A 23,630-nucleotide genomic window follows, 5' to 3' on the forward strand; every position below is an offset into this window, starting at 1 on the left:
AGAACCATCATCTGACAGCAATCACCTGGAACCATACCTGAGCTTGTTTACTCTTATTTCAGTGACTCTGACCCCCCTGGACCCTGCCATCCAGTCTGACTTCCCCTTTGGCCCCAAAATCACAGAACTGCAGTTCTTGTTTTTCTTGTTGCTTGCATAGCTCAGGTTCCATAAGTGCTCAAAACTTTAGCATTGTTCATGGCACATGTTAATACTCATTGCTCACAGTTCAGTTTAATAGTCTCGTTGCACATTCACTTACTTTGAAAATAAACTTTGTTACTTAAACATTAACCAGTTCTCCGCCTGCGTCCTGCATTTGAGTCCTTTTCTCCCGAGTCGGCCTACAGCCATGACATAGGCGGGCCCAGAGGCCAGTATGCAACATGGACCCAAGCACAGATACAGACACGGACAACAGAAACTCAGTTTTAACAAGACTTTATTTACAGATGTAAACTTGTACACAAAGGAAAATGTGCGTGGGGAAACTTGTCATGTGTATGGTCTTACATTTTGTGTGCTATGCGTGTAATGCATACATTGTGTTCTGGCCACAAGAAGCTTCCACTCCCAAGTGGTAAATCCAGGCTCGGCTCTTCTTTAGGCAGTCTTCTTCAGAGAGATTGGCTGTGGCTCAGAATATAGAGCAGGTTGTGCAAAAAGTTGCTGGTTATATGGTAAATGGTAAATGGCCTGTATTTATATAGCGCTTTTACTAGTCCCTAAGGACCCCAAAGTGCTTTACATATCCAGTCATTCACCCATTCACACACACATTCACACACTGGTGATGGCAGCTACGTGCAAATCGGTCGTCTGACCTGGGTATAGGGGCGAAAGACTATTCTTTTGGAGGCACTATATCCTTGGTGCCTCCAAGCTGCCTGATGACGTGTGGACAAGGAACCGAATCTTGAGTTGCTCAAGATGCACACTGGATTGTGGGTCTGTTCATGAATATTAGACACAGAGCTTGAATAATAGTACCCTATGAATGTATGTTGGATTGGGTGAGTGAGGCTTGTAGTAAAAAGCCCTTTAAATATTCAGAAAAAGAAAAATGCTGTGTTATATAAGTGTAAAACTAAAGTTAGTTCAAAGTTAGTGCAAGACAGAAGTGCAAATGCATTAATAAATAATATGTACCATTTAAATCTAAGAAAAACAGCTTCATTGGTAGGAATCATTTCCTAAAGCATTCTTTATGGCAGCGAGGTTGAATCGATCTCAGAGAAACGGGGCTCTGCTGCCTCAACAGTGTGGAGTGGAGCAGGTGTGATGGGTTGTCCTTGATGGAGAGCCGTTTGTTCAGTGACCTCCTGTCCCTCACTGAGTCAAACGCCTCCACATTCTGACCAATGATATCGCAGTTTTTTTCCTCAGAAAGTCAACTCCCATCTCTTTAGTCTTGCTAACATTCAGAAGGTGGTGACAGCCATCCTGAGCAGCTTCTCACTCAGAAGAAGTAGCTGAATGGAATTAAAGCACCGGAGAAATTTAAAAAAACATGATTCTAACAATGCCACCTGTACCATCCAGGTGAGAGTGAGTACACTGCAACAGCTGGATAACAGCATTCTCACCACTTCAAGAAGAAGGTTAAGCAAACTGAAGAAGGTCAAAACTTTATGCCATGTTGTCGATTAGGCTCAACTGTGTGGCAACACTGGACCATGTGCCTATTGATCCAAAAGAATAGAGGGTGTACAGCCTGTTTACTTAACAACTGATAACTTTATTAAGCAAGTGTGTGTGTGTGTGTGTGTGTGTGTGTGTGTGTGTGTGTGTGTGTGTGTGTGTGTGTGTGTGTGTGTGTGTGTGTGTGCACATGTGGGTAGCAGGATATAAAATGTGACCTCTCCATCTCTACACAGCTCTTTTGGAAGCTCGAGTGTGACAGTGTGTAAGAGAGTCGTCCCAGGCCTTTACCATGAAGACCTGCGTGCTGTTATCACTGCTGCTGGCGTTGGGTTGTGTGACCATCAATGGTGCACCAGTGGAGCATGGTGGCATGGAGCCAGGCTCATGTGAAGACGCATCAACAAAAGCAGCTGCTGAACTGGCTCTTACCAAAATCAACCAGAACAGGAAGGAGGGCTACGTCTTCAGCCTGCACCACCTGTCCAACGCCCACATAAAGAGCCATGTAAGCCATGCTGCTGAGCTTGCAGTATTATTACTGTGTGATAGACCAGTGCTGTTTAGGGTGGAATTACTTTCTAACAAAGTGCCAGATTTGGTGAAACAGAAATTAATCACATTCATTTTTTATGACAGTAAGTCCGGCTGTTTACTGAATGCATGATGCTTGGAAACCGTCATAAATAGTGTTTGTGTTTTGCAGACACTACCTGGCTTAAAATGGTCAAAATAAAAACAAGAAAAACAAATTTAGGTGACTTGTGTGAAAGTTTAGGAGGTACCATGAATCACTGGAAGTGACCAAGTGAAAGCTGTTAAATTCAATTACATTTTTATTGACTGTAAACATTGCTTGATAAAGTGTGTGTGTGTGTGTGTGTGTGTGTGTGTGTGCATGCATTACAGGGAGAGAATGGTGTGGTCTTCTACCTCACTCTGGATGTTGTGGAGACCGACTGCAGTGTTCTCAGCTGGAAGGACTGGAAGAGCTGTGACATTCGTCCAAGGGAAAATATCAAGGTTAGAGCACACGCACACGCACGCACACACACACAAACAAAAAAAAAACACAAACAAAAACATTCCTGACTTGCATTGCAATTGCACACACCTGCTGCTATATATATATTTTTAGTATTTCTTTTAGCACTATTTATATTATTATATTACTATTTATTACTTTATTGTTAGGGCTGTTTTTGTTGTGCATCTGCACCTTATTGTTGTCAATGTCTACGCATGGGACAGTGTGAAACGTAATTTCAATTCCTTTGTATGGCAAGTACATTTGAAGAAATTGACAAATAAAAGTATTCTATTCTATTCTAAGTGCGCATACACAGAGAACGCAGCAAGGCTTTCTTAAAATCCTCAAATCTTTCTGTTTCAGCATAGTGATCATCTTGGGTTTTTATTCCCTAAGCATTAGTTCAGAAGTTGGAAGGGGAATAAAGTCATTTGGTGTGTTGATATATTGTATTTGTGTTTGCAGGTATATGGACAGTGCAAAGCTGCTATCTTCATCAATAAGGTGCATAGAGTGGAGCGCCTCTACAAATACAGCTGTGTTATCAGACCAGGTATGAAAAATATTACATATATATGAAAAAAGGAGTTGCGATTTTTAACGATCATATCTATGATGACAACCAGTTCTACATATACAGCAGCATACTTTATGGAGGAAAAATAAAAACAGGCTGCACCTTATGAGACAATTTGGTGGCAGGTAGCTCCATACCCTCCTGGGTTTTAAATGCACCTTAGAACACACATGCATCAACACTACAATGAGCGGGTGGAGGGAGGTTTGGAGTCTTCTCTCACACCCGTTCTCTGCGGCCTGCTGGAGCGGGGGGGCTAGGAGGAGTTGGCCGTCCGACTGCGGTCTGGAGTGTGGGGCCTCCCTGCTGCTGCGGAGTCAGGGCAGTCTGCCTCCCCCCACCGCAGGGAAAAGGGTAACACCACCTGGGTCTGGGTGCAGTTCCCCCCTCCAGGGGCAAGGGTACCTAGACCCGGTTCGTAGAGTACGCTTGGGGAGTGTGATCGTGTGTACAGCGTCTCTTTATGTCTGTCTCCACGTTGGTTGAGTGTGGAGTAAGTGCATATGAGAGCATGAGGGTGGGAATGGATGTTTGTGTCTGTGTGTGCCTGTATGTCTGTGTCTATATGTCAGGTTGGGTATCAGACGCCACCTCTCTGGGGACATCTCAGGCCCTCCAAGGTTTGGAGGCCTATCTCCACCCACCACCACTTCCCCTGCCAGTGGCGGACTCCCTCAGACATCGGTGCGTTGGTGGTTCTTTGTGTCTGGGGATGGGCGTCCAGGTACACACCGGCTCACTCCTTGGCGGCCGCTTATCGGGGCCTGGAGCCTGGGGCTCGCTCAGGCCACTTCGGAGGTGGGGTGCCCCCGGCCTCTCGGCCTGGGGCTCGGTCACTCAGGCACAGCTGGCTGCCGGCGGAGCTCACGGGCGCGTCACTGCAACTCCCCCTGGCTTCTGCTCCGCCGCTGCTGAGTGAGCCCTCATCTGGGACTCTCCTCAGCTCTTTCTGGGACAGTGGCGTGGCTGCCCCTCTGTTGGTCTTCCTTGGTCTGTTGTGTTCTGGGGGCCTCTGGATGTCTGAAGTTTTGATCTCCTCCATACCTGCTTCATACCCTGGAGGACGGGGCTGTGGCTCCCCACACTCCCTAGCAGATCGTTACATGGAGAAACCTTTGGAATGCAAGCATGCTGATCCACACAGGTATGCACACAGGTGTACACACGGGTATTCACAGACGCGGACTACAGCTTTCTTGGCTGCTGCCTCAAAGCACATTGTACGCTGTCTATCTTGCGTGCTGCACAATATCGTTTATTATTTAGTATCTACTGATATCTACTGCTAGCTAGTTTATTGTGATGGTGCCGTTTTTTTTATTATGTTGCTCTTTGTTGTTTGCTCTCTCTTCTGTTTTTTTTCTCCATACAGGTGACCCAGGTGTTTTGTTTTTTTTGTTTGTTTGTTTTTTTTTTTCTTTCTTCCCCCCTTCTCACCGTCTCTTCTCCCCTTTGGTTTTCTTTCTCTCCCTCTCTTTCTTTCATTCTTTCTCCCTGTCCTATCCCCCAGTCATGTCTGTCCCGTTTGTAGCAACTGAAAATAAAATAAATACATAATTATAATAAAGGTCAATCAAATGGACCAATATGGCAAGGCCATGATGATCCACTTGGTAAAATAAATCCGCTTGGCATCTTTCTTGGCCTTAAGACAACAATTCTGATGGCTAAAGATCCAAACGGGACACAAAAAAAAAAAAAAAAAAAAAGAGACAATTTGGTGAAATTACAGGTTTCGTGCAGCACCAACATGTAAAACCACTTTTTTGTTCTGCTCAATTCCTGCAGGTAGGGTGCATGAGAGCTGTCCCGGCTGTCCATATTTACCTCGCAATAATGAGGAAGCTGAAGTTCAGAAGACTGTGACCAAGTCTCTGGAGAAATTCCACAACCAGAGCAGGCTGGCCAATCGGTTCACTCTGCTCAAAATCTCCCGTGCTACTGCACAGGTCAGATTACCACATATCCAAAAGAAACATCAAGATATGTGACATAGAAACATGCTATCTAACCAAATACTTACTGGCTTACTTAGGCCAGGAAGTAAAACATCCTATAAGGTAGAGATGGGAATCACCATACATCCCACGATACGATATTATCACAATACTTAACACACGATACGATATTATTGCAATTTTTAAAAATATTTTGCGATATTCAGATTCTGTACATAAAGGTAAACTTTATCAATATTCATTATATCTAATATCAAAGTCTCGCACTCAGTCTTTCTCTCATTTCAGTCAGTTTTATTGTTGACAAACTGAACGGTTTGTATTACAGTCTAGTCCAACTTAACTGAATGCAACCATCTGGTACAATTATAGCTATTCTGAACTATGCAATTTGTAAAAACTATGCAGCCCCTTCAGCAACTGAAGAACTTGAAAGTAAATTAAAACAAAATATAATTTTACATTAAATAAAAAAGTTTTAAACTTAATTAAAATAAAACATGTCTTAAATTAAAATAAGTAAACTGTCATGTTTATTGCTGCCAAAAAAAAAGTTAAACACATTTGGACATTGAAGGAATGTCAGGGTTCTTGCTCAGAAAAAGGAGCTGATCAACATGCTCTGAAGTCAGAGCACAAAAACTTTTTTTGTAACAAAATATCGATTTCTGCTGTCCCTGTATCGATACATTATTAGCAAACAAAATATCACGATACTACACAGTATCGATTTTTTCCCCCACCCCTACTATAAGGACACCCAGAACCTTACATGCAATGTCTGCAGTTAAACACTATAGCTGATTGCCCCCCCCCCCCCCCCCCCCCCATCCTAGATGTGTAGGGGAGGAACAGAAAAATCTCTAAACATACAGTTTAAGACGAGGTTTAATTTAAGTACAACAATGACAACTATTATCAAAATCAACCTAACACTGGGTGACACTGAAAAACTAGCGCATACAGTCATACAGTCATTACTTCTGGGCTAAACTGTTATAGTTCAGTATTGTCACTTTGTGCAAAAGGTTCACTGAAAAGCCCTCGATCAATCTGAAATGAATGAGAATATTAACAGGGATAAGAAAGATCTTTTATTCATCATGGACTCTCATTTAGATTGACATATTGTTATGCTTTTTGTGTTTGTGTTTCCAGGTTGTCGCAGGTTCAATTTACCGTGTGGAATACACCATCCAGGAGACCACCTGCCCCCACAGCACAGAAGCAGTGACGGCTGAGAACTGCCCCCCTATGGACTGCGAGTTTGCTGTGAGTCAGGAGAAAGAATTATTAGTCTCACTCATGTAAAGTTGTAGTCAGACGGGTTGATGAGATCAGTGCAGTATGGCTTTTCTGATCAGGGGGTCATTTTAGTTTTAATGCTGCAATCAAAGACCTCTGCTTTCCACTCAAAGCTCTGATCCAGTGTGTTCTAAGTTCTACTGACTAGTTTGTGACAGCAGAGGATTACTTTTTCATTCAGTATGTGTAATTGTTCCACCGTAGTAAAACCACAGGCATCCTCAATCCTCTGCTTTCTTAAGTTTTTTCTTCTTTTTCTCTTCTCAGCACAAGGGCTTCTGTAAGGCATCCCTCTTCCAGCCTCTTTTTGATGAGGAGCAAATTAATGTCGACTGTGAGCTCTATGTGCCTGAGGTAAGACTCATTAACATGTCATATCTGTATTGTTCAAATATCCTTCAGTCGCATAGGGAACAGTGTAAGTAATAAATGGTGATGGGGGACCTAAGAAGGCGCTTAGTTTCCTTATGCCTTGGGCTGGCTCTGTTTTGTAAACTCTTTATTATAGTACACTCTGTATAAAATCTCCAGGCTGCTAAGAGACAGATGATGCTCCCCCTGCTGGGTGGAGAGACTGACCACAGCCACAACGACACACACTCACACAGCCACGACCACACCAAGAGCCACTCGCATCATGGCCACAACAGGAACCAAACTGATGACCACAATCACCACCAAACACATGACCATGCCACAGGCAGTTCCCACAGGCACTGGGACCACTCCCACGACCACGGTCTGAACCACGATCATGTGCACACTCATCATGCCAAGGCACACAACAAGCACGCTGTAGGTGTGCACATCCATGAGCATGACCACGAGCTGGCTCTGGACCACGACCACAAGCACGGTCACCTACATGAACACGAGCACCACCACCATCCCCACGAGCACGAACATGAGAACACACCCCACGATGATGCAAAGGGAACAGTGATAGTCCTGCCTGCCTTGGGCCAGCCTGTGACCTTGCCTTCCTTCCCTGATGTCCCCGCCGGTGGGCCTGGAGTTGGAGTCACTCTCCCACTTAAGCCTGACCCTCAGGTTCCCGGACAGATGGAGCCCGCCATCGAGCCCTTCCCAACCTCAGTCTCTGCCCTGTGCCCCACCAAAAAGGGAGGGGATCAAGGTGTGGGGATTCTCTTTGCTAATGACCCCATGTTCAAGCCGGCTGCATAATGTGGTGTATGAAAATGTAATAAACACAGTGTGCAAAACTCATTTAATTACTGAAATATATAAATAAATAAATAAATAAATAAATGTGTGTGTGTGTGTGTGTGTGTGTGTGTGTGTGTGTGTGTGTGTGTGTGTGTGTGTGTGTGTGTGTGAATGGACTGGTTCTTACACCGTATAGCGCTTCCTTATGCTACCTGAGGACTCAAAGTGCTTTATAGAACTTCATTCTTATTCGACCTCATTCACTCATTCATAGAGGCACTGTTTTCTATGCTTTTACTACATAAGTGCTTTCTAACATCGACACACATTTATATTTCAAAGGAAACATCAGAGAGCAATCTGGGACAATGGGCCCATATGGGTCACAAATGGCATGTTTGCTGGGAAGGTACACTTTAGTTGAGACAAGTGGCTTTATTGTCATTCCAACCGTGTGCAGTGGTACAGTACACAGTGAAGGTGTGTGTGTATATGGGATTCTGCAGCTAGGTGCTTGGTACTTTAAAATTAGTTCGTTGCTAAGTTACATGTAATGTATTAATGCTGACATCCCTTGGTTTAGGTAATGTTTTTCTCCTTGAATCATGTATCGGTTAGTGTTAAGTGGCTTAAAAACTGAAAACATTCTGCTGAAAAGGTTAAAGTACAAAGGAAAACTGAAAAACAGAAAATTGTCCAGTAAGCCTGAGGAACTATTGCTGTAGATCAGTGGTTCTCAAACTTTTCACAGTGAGTACCACCTCATAAAATATATGGCTGTTGAAGTACCACCCTTATGATTAACATTAAAGTACAATAGTATAGGCCTATTTAACACCATATACAGTTTACATGAGACAATTTTATTTCTTATATGAAAATTATTTATTTTAACTGTCATAAAGAGGACGTGACAAGTGATAATAATAACAACTGTACTGCATTAAAACATTCACAGCAGGTGGGATATCTTTAAGTGATGACGTATGAACCCTACTACCGGCTCCAAACTACTCTGGGTTTATTAAGGCTGTTGTGTTTTTAACATATTTTAATGCTTTGTATTTTGTTCTATTTAATCTGAACAAGCGTTTATTTACAGTGGCAGCAAAATGACAATAAATCCCCGTGCACTTCCATGACTCCCGTGTCGTGTCTTCTTTTCCAAAGTCCATGCTCAGTGCTCTCCACTCCCGTGTGTCCCCACACCCCGTGCTTGCTGCCCTGCGGTGTTCCACGCTCCTCCTGAGGGGAAATAACAGAGGCAGCCATCAAGACACTTAATTCCAGTAGGCATACACTCACAGACGCTAGATGACTGACGTGGAGTCTCACACAACAATCCAGCGTCAAAGAGCGCTCAGCCAAACTGTTAAATAGCTCCCAGACAAGGCTTGATCAGGTGTGTGTGATTCTCCTCCGCAGGTGTGGCCTGGCTGACACACCCACCAGGCCTGAAGAACGGGTGCTCTGCCACATACACACACACACACACACACACACCTATACACAAACATAGAACAGCAGCACCAAAAATACACATGTCCGTATTTTGATTCAAAAACATTTTTCATATTACTGTAGTTTAGTAGGATTATGACTTTTACTGAAGTAAAGCAGTACGAGTTCAAACTATTTTCAGACACTCACACGGTGCTGATGTTCATGTAATGCATCTGTTCTAGCACAGCAGGCTGCACAAGAGCATGCAGAGTGTTTGCTAATGTGACAAAAACGATTAGGAAAAAAGTGAGTCAACCTCTAATTCACATTTCAGGAAACACTCCAACAGAAATATTTACAGAAGATAAAAGTATATCCAAAACTCTTTGATCGATTCCTGCAGCATAACTCAAACTTTTTCTAAACTCAACTAATAGATAGTTTTCTTCATTTTGAAAAAAGAAATCAAATGAACAAAAAGCACAGCTAAAGAGCACACACTCCACTGTTGCTAGCCCATTAAGTTTTATATGATACCACTGACATGAGCTTTTTAGATTTGCCAGTTACAGTTACTATGAGGAAGTATGAACTGGCACACATAAAATAAAAAGAAGAATCAGCAGCAGAGAAGTGGCTTACACTGATGGAGTGCTTTGCAAATGGCCCTCACTTTCTTTTAAGCTTCGATGAGATGAGCTGAGAAGAGTTCTGCTAATCGAAAGCTCACAGGCATTCCTGTTCATCAAGACTGCGTGACTTCATTTCTTAAAGAATTTTTTTTAAAGTAATATTCAAGAACTGAAATGAGGTGTGCAGTGAGCTTTTTCATTGATTTGCCCTGTTCCCCAGTGCACTGTGACCGCTCAGTTTGTCTGAGCCAGTCATTGGCCTGCAGAGCAGCCGATAGCAGCTGTTTGTTCATCCTTTCAGGAAGAGGAGAAAGTCCAGCATCAGTCTCACATGTGTCTCTCACAACTCTTTGTGTAAAAACTGGGATTACTTATTAGGTCCTGCAAAAGAAGATTTCCAGGTCAATGCATGTTTCAGTTTCATTATTAAATGATCTGCCAGCATAAGATTTAGTAATTCAAGTAGGTGGGATTTTTTGTTTTATTAGGACCAGTCTGTATGTGTGTTAGATGAGGATGAGTGTGTACCTGCTGGTCGTATGTTTGGCTTTGCTGCCCCAGGGAGGGGAGGCCTCGGACCCTCCAGGCTGCATGAGCCCTGATGCAGTGCGAGTGGCAGAAGAGGCGTTGGAACAGATCAACCAGGACAGGAAAATTGGATACATCTGGAGCCTCAACAGGCTCTATGATCTGTCTCACACTCCAGAACAGGTCAGGGTGAATTATGCATATGCATGCACAAAGACATGATCATGCAACAAAGGCATGCTGCAACATATTGACCAGCAGCCATATTGTTTTTATGTTAGAAAAGTCACAAAAGGAAGAAAGAAAATAGAGTTGCTTATTTATGAATGTGTCCAGGGGAAAGATGGATCTCTGTACAAACTAACCATCGATGTCATGGAGACCAAATGCCACATCACCAGTGGAAAACCGTGGAAACAATGTGAAGTCAGAAATATTGGGAATGTTCCAGTAAGTACCAAGCAATGCACATGTCACAGAACACATTATAATCTGAGACGATGTTTGAAAGTGAATATGTCAAAGATAAAAGCCTGAAATGTTTACTGGTCTATATTACCATGCCTGATATTTGAATGTATGCAAACTTTGGGCCGCACATTTTTCATGCAAATTGTGGAGGCAGAGGAAAAAATATCTTTAAAAATATGATTTGTGATTGGATTGACCCAGGTCTTCAAAATGAAAAATATGCACACATAACTACATTATAACTAGCATCTTGAAACTCCAGCATTTTTGACACTATTTGGACAGGACAATCAGGACAAAAATGATATTTTTGTGATATAAATTGTTATAATCCGGCATCAAAATTAAAGGAAATTTTCATTTTCTTTATTTTTGTAACCAAGAATGTAATGTTAAAAAGTATTCTACATGCTTTATTTTATAGTGTTAGAGTCACCTCAGCACAACTATTGGCGCTGTACAAATAAACTGATCTGAAAAACTTGAATTCAAAATGAGAGTTTGAATGGTGGATTTTTTACCGGCCAATACTTTGACATTTTTTGACATATCTGTCCCAAGTTATAGATCCTGATTCATTTCACAATACCAGACTGACAAAAAATATTTAGGTCTTTTTTAAGTAAAGCTGTATAAAATTATCAGAAAATTTGACTTAAAATACCAGAAGTTGCAGCGACAACCTTTTCAGAGTTTTAATACAGTGAGTCTTCTGTTGTCTTTGTTTTACAAAGCACTGCATTGTAATGCATACATTCATATGTTCTGCATGTATGAGCTTAGTAAAGTGTAAATAGATAGTTTTTTTTATGAATGTATGAAATTTCTTAGCTGCTGTGGTTCACCTCTTACACGTACATGTGTCTTTAGCTACTGTATAAATGTGTTTGTGTATTTCAGGTGTATGGAGAGTGTCAAGTATCTGCCTATGTTCACACTCAAGTCAAACTACAAAGCTACTCCTGTACAATTCGTGAAGGTAGATCAAAGCATCACTGAGACTCTTCTGTATTTTTGTCAACTTCACTGTATAAAACAGAAAATTATTTACAGCGTCTTAGCCACAGAAAGCAATCAGACTCTGTTTTGTTCACACAACAGTTCCAACACTGTTACATTTCTATCACCTACATCTGTCTTTTTATCTAAAGCCCTCCCTCATGTAGGAACAACTCTGCATTTTTTTTTTCAACAAATTAGCAAGACGGTGAGAAGATTCTCTGATCAAAAAACCTCAAAGAGGAAGAGTTTTCAGAATATGAGTTTGTTGTCTTTGGTGAACAGGACAGTGCAGACATTAGAGAGTGAAGTGGGGGCAGACTGAAGAATAATGACACACAGGAAATGGTGTGGGGGCAGAGAGTCAGACCCAGACCCGTGCAGTGAGGACTCTAGCCTTCAGTACTAACCAGGTGCTACAGCAGCACCTGAGCCAGCTCGATATAAACCTGTCAGGAACTAGCAAAGCTAAAAATACTGATGCACAAACATGATAAAAGGGGTGATAGTTACACTCGCAGTAGCACAGGAACAGAGCAGGAGAGGGAGAGAAAGAGAGCCAGGGTTGTTGCAAGAGACAACATCGTCACATTAGAAAGGTATAGTAATGAAACTGAGTGACACCAAGAAAAGAAGCAAAATCTGGAACCATTTCAATTTTATTGACAATACAAAGGCAGAGTGTAGAGTCTGCAAGAGAAGGATATCATATAGAGCCGGCTCCACAAACAACCTGCGCAGGCGGCTGAGAACTGTCCACCCATCAGTGCAATGGAAGGAACTGGGTGTGAGTGGAGCCCTCCAGTGGTTCACCACAAGACAGAACTCAATTGATAAAGACCTGGCAAAAATGACTGCACTTGATTTTCAACCATTTCCAGTTGTGGATGTTAAAGGATTCAGAAAGAATATTCATGCACTGAATCCTGTGTATGCAATTCCAACCAGGAAAACCCTCTCCCAAAAAATCATCCCAGGCCTATATGACAGAGAATGTGCATTTTCTTTTGTTTTGCATATTCATTTATATGTTATTGTGTTGTTGTTTGCATTTTATGACAACAATTTTATATTGTTGTTGATAATAAATTAATTAAAGCAATAAAACAACCTGAAAAGCCGGGTGGGAGCCGAAAGGGCCGGCTCTCTACAAAGAGCCGGAATTCCCATCACTAGTAAACCAGAACGGGCAGATGCATTTCTGAGGGCTGAACTATAGACTCACAAGAATCTCATCAATTTCAAGTTCCAAGAAATAAACATCAGTAGTGATAATAAACTTTGCTTAAAAAAAAAAATAAAAAATAAAAAACTTGACCCATATCTTGATAATGACAGATTTTTCTTTTTCTATTAAATTTTAGTAAATCTCACTTTTATTAAGAAATTGGCTCTAACAGAGGTAAATAACCCATATGAAACATGGATGTGGTCTGTCTTGGTTGACATAGGGATAAAGTAAACATCTATTAAGGGTTCAATTTCTATGGTTGCTATAATTACAAATTAAAAAAACAAAAAACAAAGCAAGGGTCCAACAAACCTACAAGCATAGCTGCTCTAATAACATGATCCTCTAATAATTAGAGGGTTGGTGGTTTGAGCCCTGGCTGGTTCAGTACTGTGTGCCAATCCGAAGTTGCTCCCTGTGAAGGAATGTGTATTAATGTTAGATCAATTGGGCATAAAAGTGCTTTGGCAAATATGGCTTGTATTTAAAAAGTGCTTTGTGTGCTCAGAGTAGGAAATTGTTGTTTGAGAACAATGCCATCCACCACACAAGGGTTAACAGTGTGTACTCACTAGTGAAGTAATTCCGTTTCTCTATCTTGTCTTGCTGTGGCATTCTGGATAAATCATGTATTTTCATAGAGATTTTAGAAGAACCTAAATACAATAGTCAAGCCTAGAAGTGACAAATGAGTTGATTGATTGAGACAGGATGACCCTCAGGCTTCAGAATTTTGTTTTGACCTTTGAACCTCTTGATCCTTGTGTTCAGTTCCAGCTACTGCAGTGGTGGACACGTGCCCAGACTGTCCCACGGCCGAAAATCTGAATGAGCCCATTGTCAAAGAGACGGCCAATCTCTGCCTGCAGAGGTTCAATGAGGAGAGCCGCCTGGCCAACTACTTTACTCTGGAGAACATAACGAAAGCCAGTTCACAGGTTAAGACAGAAAAAGAAATGAAAAAGAAAAAGAAACCAAACGCAGGCAGAGAGTCAGTAAAGAAACAGGTTGAATACAAATTAAGCTTATGTGTGATTTCTTCTAAGCAAGTACTTTTAGTTTTCTATTCTTTTCAAAAGACTAGACCTAATGTAAAGCTCTTAGCAATTTTATCTGACTAGTTTTGGTCATAGTTCGCTTATTTTGACCTACCTCTGTCCTAAACTAGGCTTTCATAAATATATTTTTCAGTGGGTTGTTGGTCCGTCCTACTTTGTGGAATTCACTATAGTGGAGACAGTTTGTTCAAGGGAAACAGATGTCAGTGAACTGAGCCGCTGCACACCTATGGACTGTCAGTTTGCTGTAAGTAATGAGAAAATAATGCTCTGTTTACTCACCATATGTTCATAAAACTGGACTGCTACCAGGCTGAAGCTGAAAAACTGCCAATAATCTGCTGTTGAATGTGAAACTCCTCTGACAGTGATGAAAGAATACGCATAGATATCTTAAAGACCAGTAATGCACCTTACACTCAATTTATAATTATAATATTTGTCTTAAGACTCGGTGGTTAATTTATCATGTTTAAACCTATGTTCATGTGCCTGGTCTCACCTTTGGTGTGCTCTGTGTACTGCATCCAATCTCCACTGGCTCCAAACAAAAATCCCCCAAGCTGTAAATGCAGGCTCAGCTCTCCTTGTTTTCTCTCTTCTCAGCACAGAGGCTTCTGTTCGGGCTCACATGTGGCTCGTGAGGATCAGTTTGAAATCAGAAACCCTGGTGGCAAAAGGGATGGCTTGATTCAAGATAAGAAACCTGTAGAGGTGAAATGTGAGATCTATGAACCTCAGGTACTTGTTTGAACAACACAAGACTTAAATTATAAAAAAAAGTTCACAAATCACAAATTTGTGAACTTTAAAAAAAATAAAATAAAAAATAAAAAAAAGTTCACAAATCTTCACAGTCTATCACTGCACTTCTGATATTTTGATTGTTAAAGGGTTTTTAAAACACAGTTCGAAAATGTTGACAAATGCTTCATTGCTGAGCACCACCGCTCTCTTGACTATCTTCCGTTTTCAGGCTTCCTCTGTGGAGGCGCAGGCTCACGCAAAAGCAGGCAGTGTGCACACTGAACACCAGCAGCATAACCACACTCACCTGCATGCCCATGAGCACCTCCACTCAGACTCACCCAGCCCAGACATTACACTCTCCGTGTCTCAGAACCTTGGGACTGTGGTGAATCAGCCTGCCTCTCCCAGAGCTTCACCAGCAGGCAGCTCCTGCCCCGGACCCCGCAGACACAATCTGGGTTTACGGAATCTCAGGCTCTGATTGGTTGAACCTTCAGTACTCAGTCCAGAGATTGCTTTTAACCATATTGCAATTAGTTCAAGACAAGAAATGGTAACTAAAACCTTGCAATTAATACAGAAAAAAAATCTGTCTTTACTGTTCATTGATCATTTAAATAAAGTATTTATCACAGCTGGAAGTTGTATAATTTATTTCTATCAGTTTAGCAAATCGGTACTTTACCTAATCAAATAATGACCCCACTGTAGCAACTTCTTGGACACATTTTATTTTTAAAAAGTAACTCTTCTCATTTTAAGCTACACTGTAAAAAAGGGCAGTGAAATTGACATAAAAACCATGTAAAACCCCTACAGAAATGTATAGTAAACCCCAAAACACAACTTTCCTGTTTCGATCACAGTGAATTATTGTAAACCTTTAAACAGAATGTTCCTGTTATATTTACAACATGAATGTGTGATTATAATCAAATTTATTGGTTAAAACTACAAATACTGTGAATAAAAACAGTGAAACACCGTAATACTCATAACCAAACAATCATGTTAATTTGACATGCAAATACTGTAAAAATCACAGTTTTAGTCAGTTTTTCTTAAAAACACATGACGTATATGTAAGTCACTTTACAACTGCATGGATGTACTGGGCCTACTTTTAACATGATTCATGAAATGATGCAAAGTCATGGATTGGACTAATAAAAATGTTTTCACAGAAGATGTCATTGTGAACCTGAGAGGTTGCCTCTCCATTTATAGGCTATATAAAAATATACAATTAAAATTGTTTACATCATGTTTTTTTCTTAAATCATTTGCAGCCTATTGTAGGGTAACCAATAAGAAATTATTATTTAACGACTAAGTAATGCTTCTGTCATAATGCTTGTATTCTTTATGTTTCTTTTAATTGCAATGTGATACTTAGACTAGAATACTTTTTTGGGTTAGGTCAGCAATGTCTCATTATTAAAGGCTAAACAAACTTACAGTGCCTCCCATAGGATCTCTATGGTGCCTCATCTCCACAGAGCTGTAAGCTACTTCAGGCCACTCACAGTTGCACTGAGCGCGCCTAATTTTGAATGTGCATCTGAAGCTCGTCTCTGATTGGATAATGACGTGAGGGCGGGAGGAGAAGAGCGCCTAGTTCACGACTATAGCTAACGAGCCAGCACGAGAGAGAAGACGGGAGAAGAAAACATCGAACTTTCAGCAACTACGTTGTTAGGACAAATTACAAACATACGATTTCAAGTGTTTTTTGAGGATCTGTGTTTGTTCGTCAGAAAGTCTGCACGGTAAGTTCAATATCTTGGCGACGTTTTTTCGAGATAAAAGCACCAGTTGATATTTAGACCAAGGCTCATAACCTAGCGCTAGCATGCTAGTTCAGCTGAAAAGCACAGGCAAACTTTAGAAATACTAAAAATGATCATCTGCGTCTTTTGTAAAAAGGTATTGGTCACATTAAGAGGCTATGTACTACATTGCAGAGTGCATAAGAATGAGCCTTGTTGTATTTTTAAATGTGTTGGCGCCAATTGCAGCCAAACATTCACCACGTACTCTGCTTTCAAGGGGCATTTTTATCGTGTGCACAATGCACCTGCACTTCAAGCTACTCCTAAAGCTCTTGTTGCAGATTTAAAATGTGCAGTTTCATTATGTGCCCGCCATTTTCAAACAGTGAAAGAGCTAGTGTCTCACTTAAATGATCATATTGCAGGGGGCAGGTCTGTGTCATGTCCAGTAAGTGGTTGTAAGCATATGTTTACAAAAAAGTCATCATTTACTTCTCACATGTGTAGGAAGCATAAAGCTTGTTCCCCAGATGGTATTGATGACATGTACAAGGAATCTCGTCCTCAGCCCCCAAATGACAGTACAGAATATTCAGAAAACACACATGAAACCATGGCATCTGCTAGTTCAGCCAGTGATATGCCAGAGAAGGATAGTCATTCTTATCTCAGAAACATGTGTCTCTTTTACCTTAAACAGCTACTCAGCTACTTTGAAGAGAAGGAGGAGTCCATGCTTCTCTGTGTTGAAGATACATGTCTGGCAGATGAGGTACAACTGGAGCAAGTGCCTCTGACACCCACTATTATCATGTGTGGTAAGTCTGTTTCATAGCTCTCTCTCTCTCTTTTTTTTTTTTAAGTGCATTTTTTATAGAATGTCATGTGACTGCCGTGTTTATTGATATAACCTGTTAAATAATTTGTTCACAGGACAGTCCTGCTATTCCTCAAGAAGATACATGCTGAGTGTTGATCGGCACCTCGTCAGCACAAACATATCCTCCTTCATTTCTGCACTGTGCCTCATGTTCGGGAGCTACTACAATTTCAACATCCATTATCCATCTGAGCTGGCTTCCACTTTAGAGTTTCTTCAGAGGTGAACAAATATGGCTTTGTTATTTCTCATAACTGAGACTCTGGGATCTGGAGTCTGGCTTTGATGTGGTTCGAGTCCAGGTCTGGCTCTGAGTCTCGGTCGGCTTTGGAGCCGGTTTCAGTTGTTTTTTCTGTTTTTTGTTGTTGTTTTTTTTGTTTGTTTGGTTTTTTTAAATACATTAACAGTCTGAATCTGGGTCCAAGCCTGGCCGAGACTCAGGGCTAGACCAAGCGTCAACTGACGTCTGACTACCTATAACCTTTGCTTTGGATTTTAACAATGCTAAAGTGTGACATATCACTGCAGAAGACACTCGTGAAGGGTGCCAATACTTTTGACCATGCATTGTTCACTTCCCCACAGCATTTTGGTTATACTTTGTCTTGAACGTGGTCATGGCCATGACTGTATATATATGTATATACTTAATTTTTACTTACTTTGTATGTGTATTTTAACTGATCAATTATAAAAATGCTTAATAAACTTTTATATGATTGTTATTCTACAGGTGTTTCTTCTCCATAAACCCAGAAAAAGGAACCAAAGTAGAGAACAAAAACTCAAAGCGTCGTCTCAGTGTGAACCCTCGAGTCCTCACCCTGATTTAGGATCTCGCCGACCACGAGTGGCGCTAAGCCTAAATCTTGACTCTCTGTGGACTGTTAGTTTTACTTTGTTAATTTTGTTCCACAATGTGTACTGGAACCTTTTACTGGTCGAATGCATGAAGCCAATTCATGAAGATGTTCTTTCTTTGTAGGAATGTTCTTTATTTACATAAGAAAAGAAAAAAAACAACATGCTGCTACTGCAGTGTTTCTAGACCACATGTGTAGGTTTGTTTCACCACGTGGTTTTGCTGATGTTTTCTGACCAGGGCCATGGTTGTGGTGACAGCAGGGTGCGTGTTGCGTTGCACGGTGATTATGATCATTTTTGGCACAATATGTGTTTTTTGTTTTAAAGTCTTAACAGGTTATTTAACTTTTTCTGGTGGAGGGTCTAACAAATGCTTGTTTCATGAACATGGTTCTTGCTTTGCAGGAATGTTCCACAGCTTTTATAGCCTATATTTTGATTGAATTGTGTAGTTGCTGTGTGCCTTGCATATTGTGTTAGTTGGAAAAATGGATCCATTTGCTGTCATTTTGCTAATGTGGCTGCAAAATAAATTTCCCAAAAGTGATATTTTCCTCTCTTGTGTTTTCTCATGTGTATTTTTGCATGTTTGGGTGTAGGCGTAGCAGTAAGAAATTTGCTGGGTTATGGTTAAAATTTTACATTAAAACATATAATATTCAGCATAGATTTTATGTATAATTTACAGAGCAGCTCCATTTAATATGCACAGTTTCACCGTAGTTCTACCATTTTAAATTAGTTCTTTGTACGATATTTCCCTGTTAATTTTGCAGTTTATGGATCCACAAAAAGCATTTATTACTTGTAAAAGATACAGGAAATAGTGTATTTATATATCACATCTATGTGTGAAATTAACTTCTTTTTCCTGTAGATTTAACAGTTTTAATCTGAGATTCATTCACTGTAAATCAATTTACAAGTTGCATCTGTAAAGCGTTTTTACAGGAAGTCCCTGGTAACCCCAGCTGCCAGGGTTTTCCTGTAAAAACAGCACGTTTTTTTTTTTTTTTTACAGTGTACATATTACTTTTGGGGGGGTTGTTTTATTTATTTATTTTACTTTATTATTTTGCAGGGGGGTATGTATGACCTCATTATTTGTTGATTTGGCCAGTTTAGCCTATTTGTAGGCTAAACAGCATAAGTTAACAAACTTATCAAGAGGCTATCACGTTTTTGATTGGCTCTCATCATATCTAAATGATAGATGTTTTTTTGTTTCCATTACCAGTTTTAGATCTGCAGACTTAAGCTTTTGAATACATGTTGGAGAGCCCAAAGCACACAAAATAGCTAGCTCTGAAATGAATTAGAAATACACCAACCCTCAGCACTTCCCAGACAGATCGGCAGTATTTAAGGGCATTCCATTGGGGGGAGAGGAGGGAGGGTGTGCATGACGTCTGCAGGATCAGATATTCCAGATAAAACCTACACTCTCAAGGACAACTTGCCGTGGTCGTATAGTGGTTAGTACTCTACGTTGTGGCCGCAGCAACCCCGGTTCGAATCCGGGCCACGGCATAACTACTTTCTCCAGACATTAAGCTCCCAAGTTGGAAATGCAGAATCAGATCTGCTTGTTTTCTCTCTTCTCACAGAGGCTTCACACGTGGCTCATGAGAATAAGTTTGAAATCAGAAACCCTGGCGGCAAAAGGGGCATTTCGTTTCAAGATAAGAAACCTGTAGAGGTGAAATGTGATATCTATTGGTGCTGAACAGAGACAAGACAGAAAGATTTGCTGTTGGTCCAAAAACACAGAGACAAAACTTTTGTTTCCATATTTATCATCCCTTTCTCTGAAACACAGTAAGCAAGTCAGGAATGTTGGTATCTCGCGGTAACTCGCGATATCCTGCCTGCTCTAATGTAAAATTCTTGTGTTCTAAATCCCATAGTACTACATAAAAATTGGGAATTCTCATGGTTTTGAAAATTAATTATATTCATTATGCATATTTCAAAATTGTATACTTTATATTAGCCTACTAGATCATTATTACGATCCATTAATGAGTAATATACATTGAAACATTTAGCAGCAGAGTTGTATTTAAAACCAATAATCTGCATCTACAAAAGCATTAGCTACTTAAGCTTTTGAACACATGTTGGAGAGCCCATAGCACAAATAATATCTAGCTCTGAAATGCATTAGAAATACACCAACCCTCAGCACTTCCCAGACCGATCGGCGGTATCTCAGGCCATTCCGTTGGGGGGGCTGGTGACGTCTATGGGATCAAATATTCCAGGTTAAATTGGCGTACTGAGGACAGCTCGCCGTGATCGTATAGTGGTTAGTACTCTGCGTTGTGGCCGCAGCAACCCCGGTTCGAATCCGGGTCACGGCAGTTTTTGCCAAAGTGCTTTTGTAAGAGTATGAAATCCATTACTGGTCGTATAGATATTACCAATAATTATATCTCTATACGTAGGTTTTTGTAACTTTTTTCTCTCTTTTTTGTATAGCGAGTATATACCAGTAGGGATGACACGAACACAGTGAATAGATAGAGTGGCTGCAATAAGTGTGTACATATTTCCGCCTACTCCATTTCGTACTCGGTGATTGAGTTCTTACTTCACGTGAGATTTTGTTTGAGCACATACGTGTGTATGTCTATGCATATATATGTGTGTGTGTGTACACGTAGTATGTGCGCATATGTGTATGTCTATATATGGCTTTGTTTTACGAAAAAGTAAAACGTAATGTAATCATCGTCATCATCAGCTGTTTATCTATGAATATAACACTTTCTTCGGTGTGTGTGTGTGTGTATGTACCATTACACACACATACACAATCAGTTTACAAATGTATTGTAACTAATACAACCTTTAAAAAAGTTTTCTTCTCTGCTGTCATATCAGACAGCAAATTCTTTCTTTTTAGACAGTTTTAGGCTCTTGGCTGACTCGTGATGCCCACAACAGGAGAGCACTGCAGTCATCTGTGGTGAAAGTTTCGTGTGCCGTTAAGGCGGAAGCACACAGTGTGCACTGTGACAGAATGTAGGCCGGTTCAGGAGAAGAATAAACCTGGCAGACTGCCATCTCATGTAGAAATACAAATTGATATACTCATTTATAAAAGAGGCTTCTGGCTGCCAAGAACAACATGTGGTTATTTTTATCTGTCAAATGCTTTGCTACCACATCTGTGTTGACAGTTGTGTTAAAACAGACATCAACAGCCTACATAAATTGTGTTTTCTAACACATTAAAAAGATGTATGAGATGCAAAAATCACACTGGAAATAACAAGCCATACTATTCAAAACTACTGGTTTCTTCTTAATAGAAGACAAGGAAACTGAGCTAATTCTCCTCTTATTTCTGTTAACCAATCCAGTGTTACACACTTTACGATGTGTCCACATGGTGTCAGCCTTATCTCTCTTTTCACTTCAACGAGTTCACACTGGACAGTTTGTCCAGTAATCCTAAAAGATAACTTCAGAGTTTTCTCTTTTTTCCCTTTATGCTACTGGATTAACTGCTGCACTTTTGTGCTTCCAAACTGGCTGCAGGGGCTGAAATCTAACTAAACTGCCATAAAATTGCATTTGAATATTTATAGTGCTCAGAAAACTACCTGACTTTTTCTCCTAGTAGCACCATGGGAAACTTGAAGTCTCACCCATGTTTTTACAATATATCACGGATTAGCATTAAGTATTGTAAATGTTTATTCATGCCATCTCCAGGATGAATTACAGGACTTTTCACAATTGCTCAGTTATACCTAAGATTCAAGATTCAAGAAGTTTATTGTCACACTGCAAAACACAAGTGGTTACGCAGAGCAATGAAATTCTTACTTTGCAGGTTCCCTTCACACCACTAAATAACAATTAACTAAAATAAAGAATAAACCTAACCCTGAGCATGGAAAATAGCATAGAAAATAATAAATGAAGTAAAAACAAGTGCTTTGTAGCTTATGTAGCTTATGTGTGGGTGTAGTCAGAATTTAAAGTGAAAGTAGTTGCAACGCTTTCACAGTGGTTATATATAGAAAGTATGCAATATTAAAATTTTTATATTGTAAAATGTATACTGTATACCTAAAGTATATTCTCAAGAGGTCAAAATATCTGCATCTTCATTTGCAAGTATGATGCTGACATTTTAATGTTAGTAAATGCTAGCATCAAGCTGAGCATTTACTTCAAAGCAAATGTGCCAAAGTAGCCACAGTCTCACCAAAAACCAAACTAACTGTTGGTCATAGACTGTATATAAAAATGGCTACCCGTTGCTTTCTGGCCATAGCAATTTGAAACCTCAACAGTAGAATTTTGGACGCCATCTGGGTTTTTCTTTTTTGGAAATAAGCAGTTGTATCCAGTCTGTGTCTGTAGCCTTTACGCCCCCTTCTTGGTGTGATTGGACCTTTTTGCAGTATTCTTGATTGTATTTCTCTTTTAATGGATTTCTGTCATAAAAAAAAAATATGGCTTGCTGTTTTTTACAGCATGGTCAAAAAGAAAATCTCTGCATCAGTTTAGGTGAATAAAATTCCAATAATTATTTAGCATTTATTTATTACTTAATACTAGTAAGCAAATATATGTAATGTATCTTGCTACCCAAGCTTGCTAGTGTTACCTTGTAACTTAACTAACTTAACCTAAATCTCCTTCTGGCTTAAAACAAATAAATATAGCCAAAGAAAACTCAAACAAATGGTAGAATGGTACATTGAAGCTTCTAAATGTGTATTTTAAAACTATCAGGTGAATCATCATCTATATCCATCGTTTATATACAGTCTACATCACTGAAACACTTTTGGAGCCAGCCTCGAGTGGCTACTTCAGAAATCACTCTGTATTTGGCTGTTCCCCATTTGGCCTCATTCTTCAGCCTTGGATGTTGGTGCTTGCTATTGACACATCAGTTTGGGTTGATCCTAAAAGTGATGAATGATACAGCTTTTAAATTCCTCTGTAAACCACAATATATGAGCTACATGACAGTGTTGCAGATATTTGGCATGAGTGTCAAAAACACCATTAAAACAAACGCTGCAATAAAATCAACGGTGGTTGTTATGAGAATCAAAATTACAAACTGGAGTGACTGTAAGACTAATTTATCTCTTCAAACATATCTTTCAGTTGATCCTCTTTTTTTTACCATCTATGTGACTTCACTCACTTTTACAAACAAGCACAGCAAAGACTTACATTTAATTGCACGTCCAAGCCTGCTACATAATTAACACTGGGTTGTATAAGCCTTTTATGTGCTTGGATGCTGTAACAGAGGCAGATTATATCTGTACTAATCTACCCCCAAGTGT

General features: G+C 40.2%; 3 protein-coding genes and 1 non-coding gene across 4 annotated transcripts; all 4 read left to right on the forward strand.

The window, feature by feature from the left end:
* The first annotated feature begins 1,886 nt into the window (after positions 1-1,886).
* On the forward strand, positions 1,887-8,814 carry LOC146614686 (fetuin-B-like). The gene is made up of 7 exons (XM_085375489.1): positions 1,887-2,149; positions 2,551-2,664; positions 3,137-3,224; positions 5,037-5,197; positions 6,365-6,478; positions 6,779-6,865; positions 7,043-8,814. The coding sequence occupies exons 1-7, from the start codon at positions 1,934-1,936 to the stop codon at positions 7,694-7,696; spliced, it is 1,434 nt and encodes a 477-aa protein (XP_085231615.1). The 5' UTR covers positions 1,887-1,933; the 3' UTR covers positions 7,697-8,814.
* A 1,234-nt stretch (positions 8,815-10,048) lies between these two features.
* On the forward strand, positions 10,049-15,425 carry LOC146614687 (fetuin-B). Its single transcript, XM_085375659.1, has 8 exons — positions 10,049-10,154; positions 10,242-10,464; positions 10,618-10,731; positions 11,653-11,731; positions 13,754-13,920; positions 14,174-14,287; positions 14,647-14,781; positions 15,017-15,425. The coding sequence occupies exons 2-8, from the start codon at positions 10,264-10,266 to the stop codon at positions 15,269-15,271; spliced, it is 1,065 nt and encodes a 354-aa protein (XP_085231785.1). The 5' UTR covers positions 10,049-10,154; positions 10,242-10,263; the 3' UTR covers positions 15,272-15,425.
* Positions 15,426-16,666: 1,241 nt separating this feature from the next.
* LOC146614688 (uncharacterized) lies at positions 16,667-18,275 on the forward strand. Its single transcript, XM_085376379.1, has 3 exons — positions 16,667-17,380; positions 17,496-17,664; positions 18,176-18,275. Exons 1-3 carry the CDS (start codon positions 16,690-16,692, stop codon positions 18,273-18,275), a joined length of 960 nt encoding a protein of 319 aa, XP_085232505.1. The 5' UTR covers positions 16,667-16,689.
* Positions 18,276-20,597: 2,322 nt separating this feature from the next.
* On the forward strand, positions 20,598-20,669 carry trnah-gug (transfer RNA histidin (anticodon GUG)). The gene has a single exon. It is a non-coding gene; the product is annotated as a tRNA-His (tRNA).
* Positions 20,670-23,630: the final 2,961 nt, after the last annotated feature.

Source organism: Diplotaxodon limnothrissa, linkage group LG17, assembly GCF_057381915.1.
Source record: "Diplotaxodon limnothrissa isolate DT_005_m linkage group LG17, D_limnothrissa_male_GT1.1, whole genome shotgun sequence".
NCBI lineage: Eukaryota > Metazoa > Chordata > Actinopteri > Cichliformes > Cichlidae > Diplotaxodon > Diplotaxodon limnothrissa.

Excerpts from the sequence above, each read along its gene's own strand:
- LOC146614686 (XM_085375489.1), top strand. The coding sequence starts at position 1,934 with ATGAAGACCTGCGTGCTGTTATCACTGCTGCTGGCGTTGGGTTGTGTG. Across the intron at positions 2,150-2,550 it reads ACGCCCACATAAAGAGCCAT|GGAGAGAATGGTGTGGTCTT; the intron begins GTAAGCCATGCT and ends CATGCATTACAG. Across the intron at positions 6,479-6,778 it reads CTATGGACTGCGAGTTTGCT|CACAAGGGCTTCTGTAAGGC; the intron begins GTGAGTCAGGAG and ends TTCTCTTCTCAG.
- LOC146614687 (XM_085375659.1), top strand. The coding sequence starts at position 10,264 with ATGAGGATGAGTGTGTACCTGCTGGTCGTATGTTTGGCTTTGCTGCCC. Across the intron at positions 14,288-14,646 it reads CTATGGACTGTCAGTTTGCT|CACAGAGGCTTCTGTTCGGG; the intron begins GTAAGTAATGAG and ends CTCTCTTCTCAG. Across the intron at positions 14,782-15,016 it reads GTGAGATCTATGAACCTCAG|GCTTCCTCTGTGGAGGCGCA; the intron begins GTACTTGTTTGA and ends TTCCGTTTTCAG.
- LOC146614688 (XM_085376379.1), top strand. The coding sequence starts at position 16,690 with ATGATCATCTGCGTCTTTTGTAAAAAGGTATTGGTCACATTAAGAGGC. Across the intron at positions 17,381-17,495 it reads ACCCACTATTATCATGTGTG|GACAGTCCTGCTATTCCTCA; the intron begins GTAAGTCTGTTT and ends ATTTGTTCACAG. Across the intron at positions 17,665-18,175 it reads ACTTTAGAGTTTCTTCAGAG|GTGTTTCTTCTCCATAAACC; the intron begins GTGAACAAATAT and ends GTTATTCTACAG.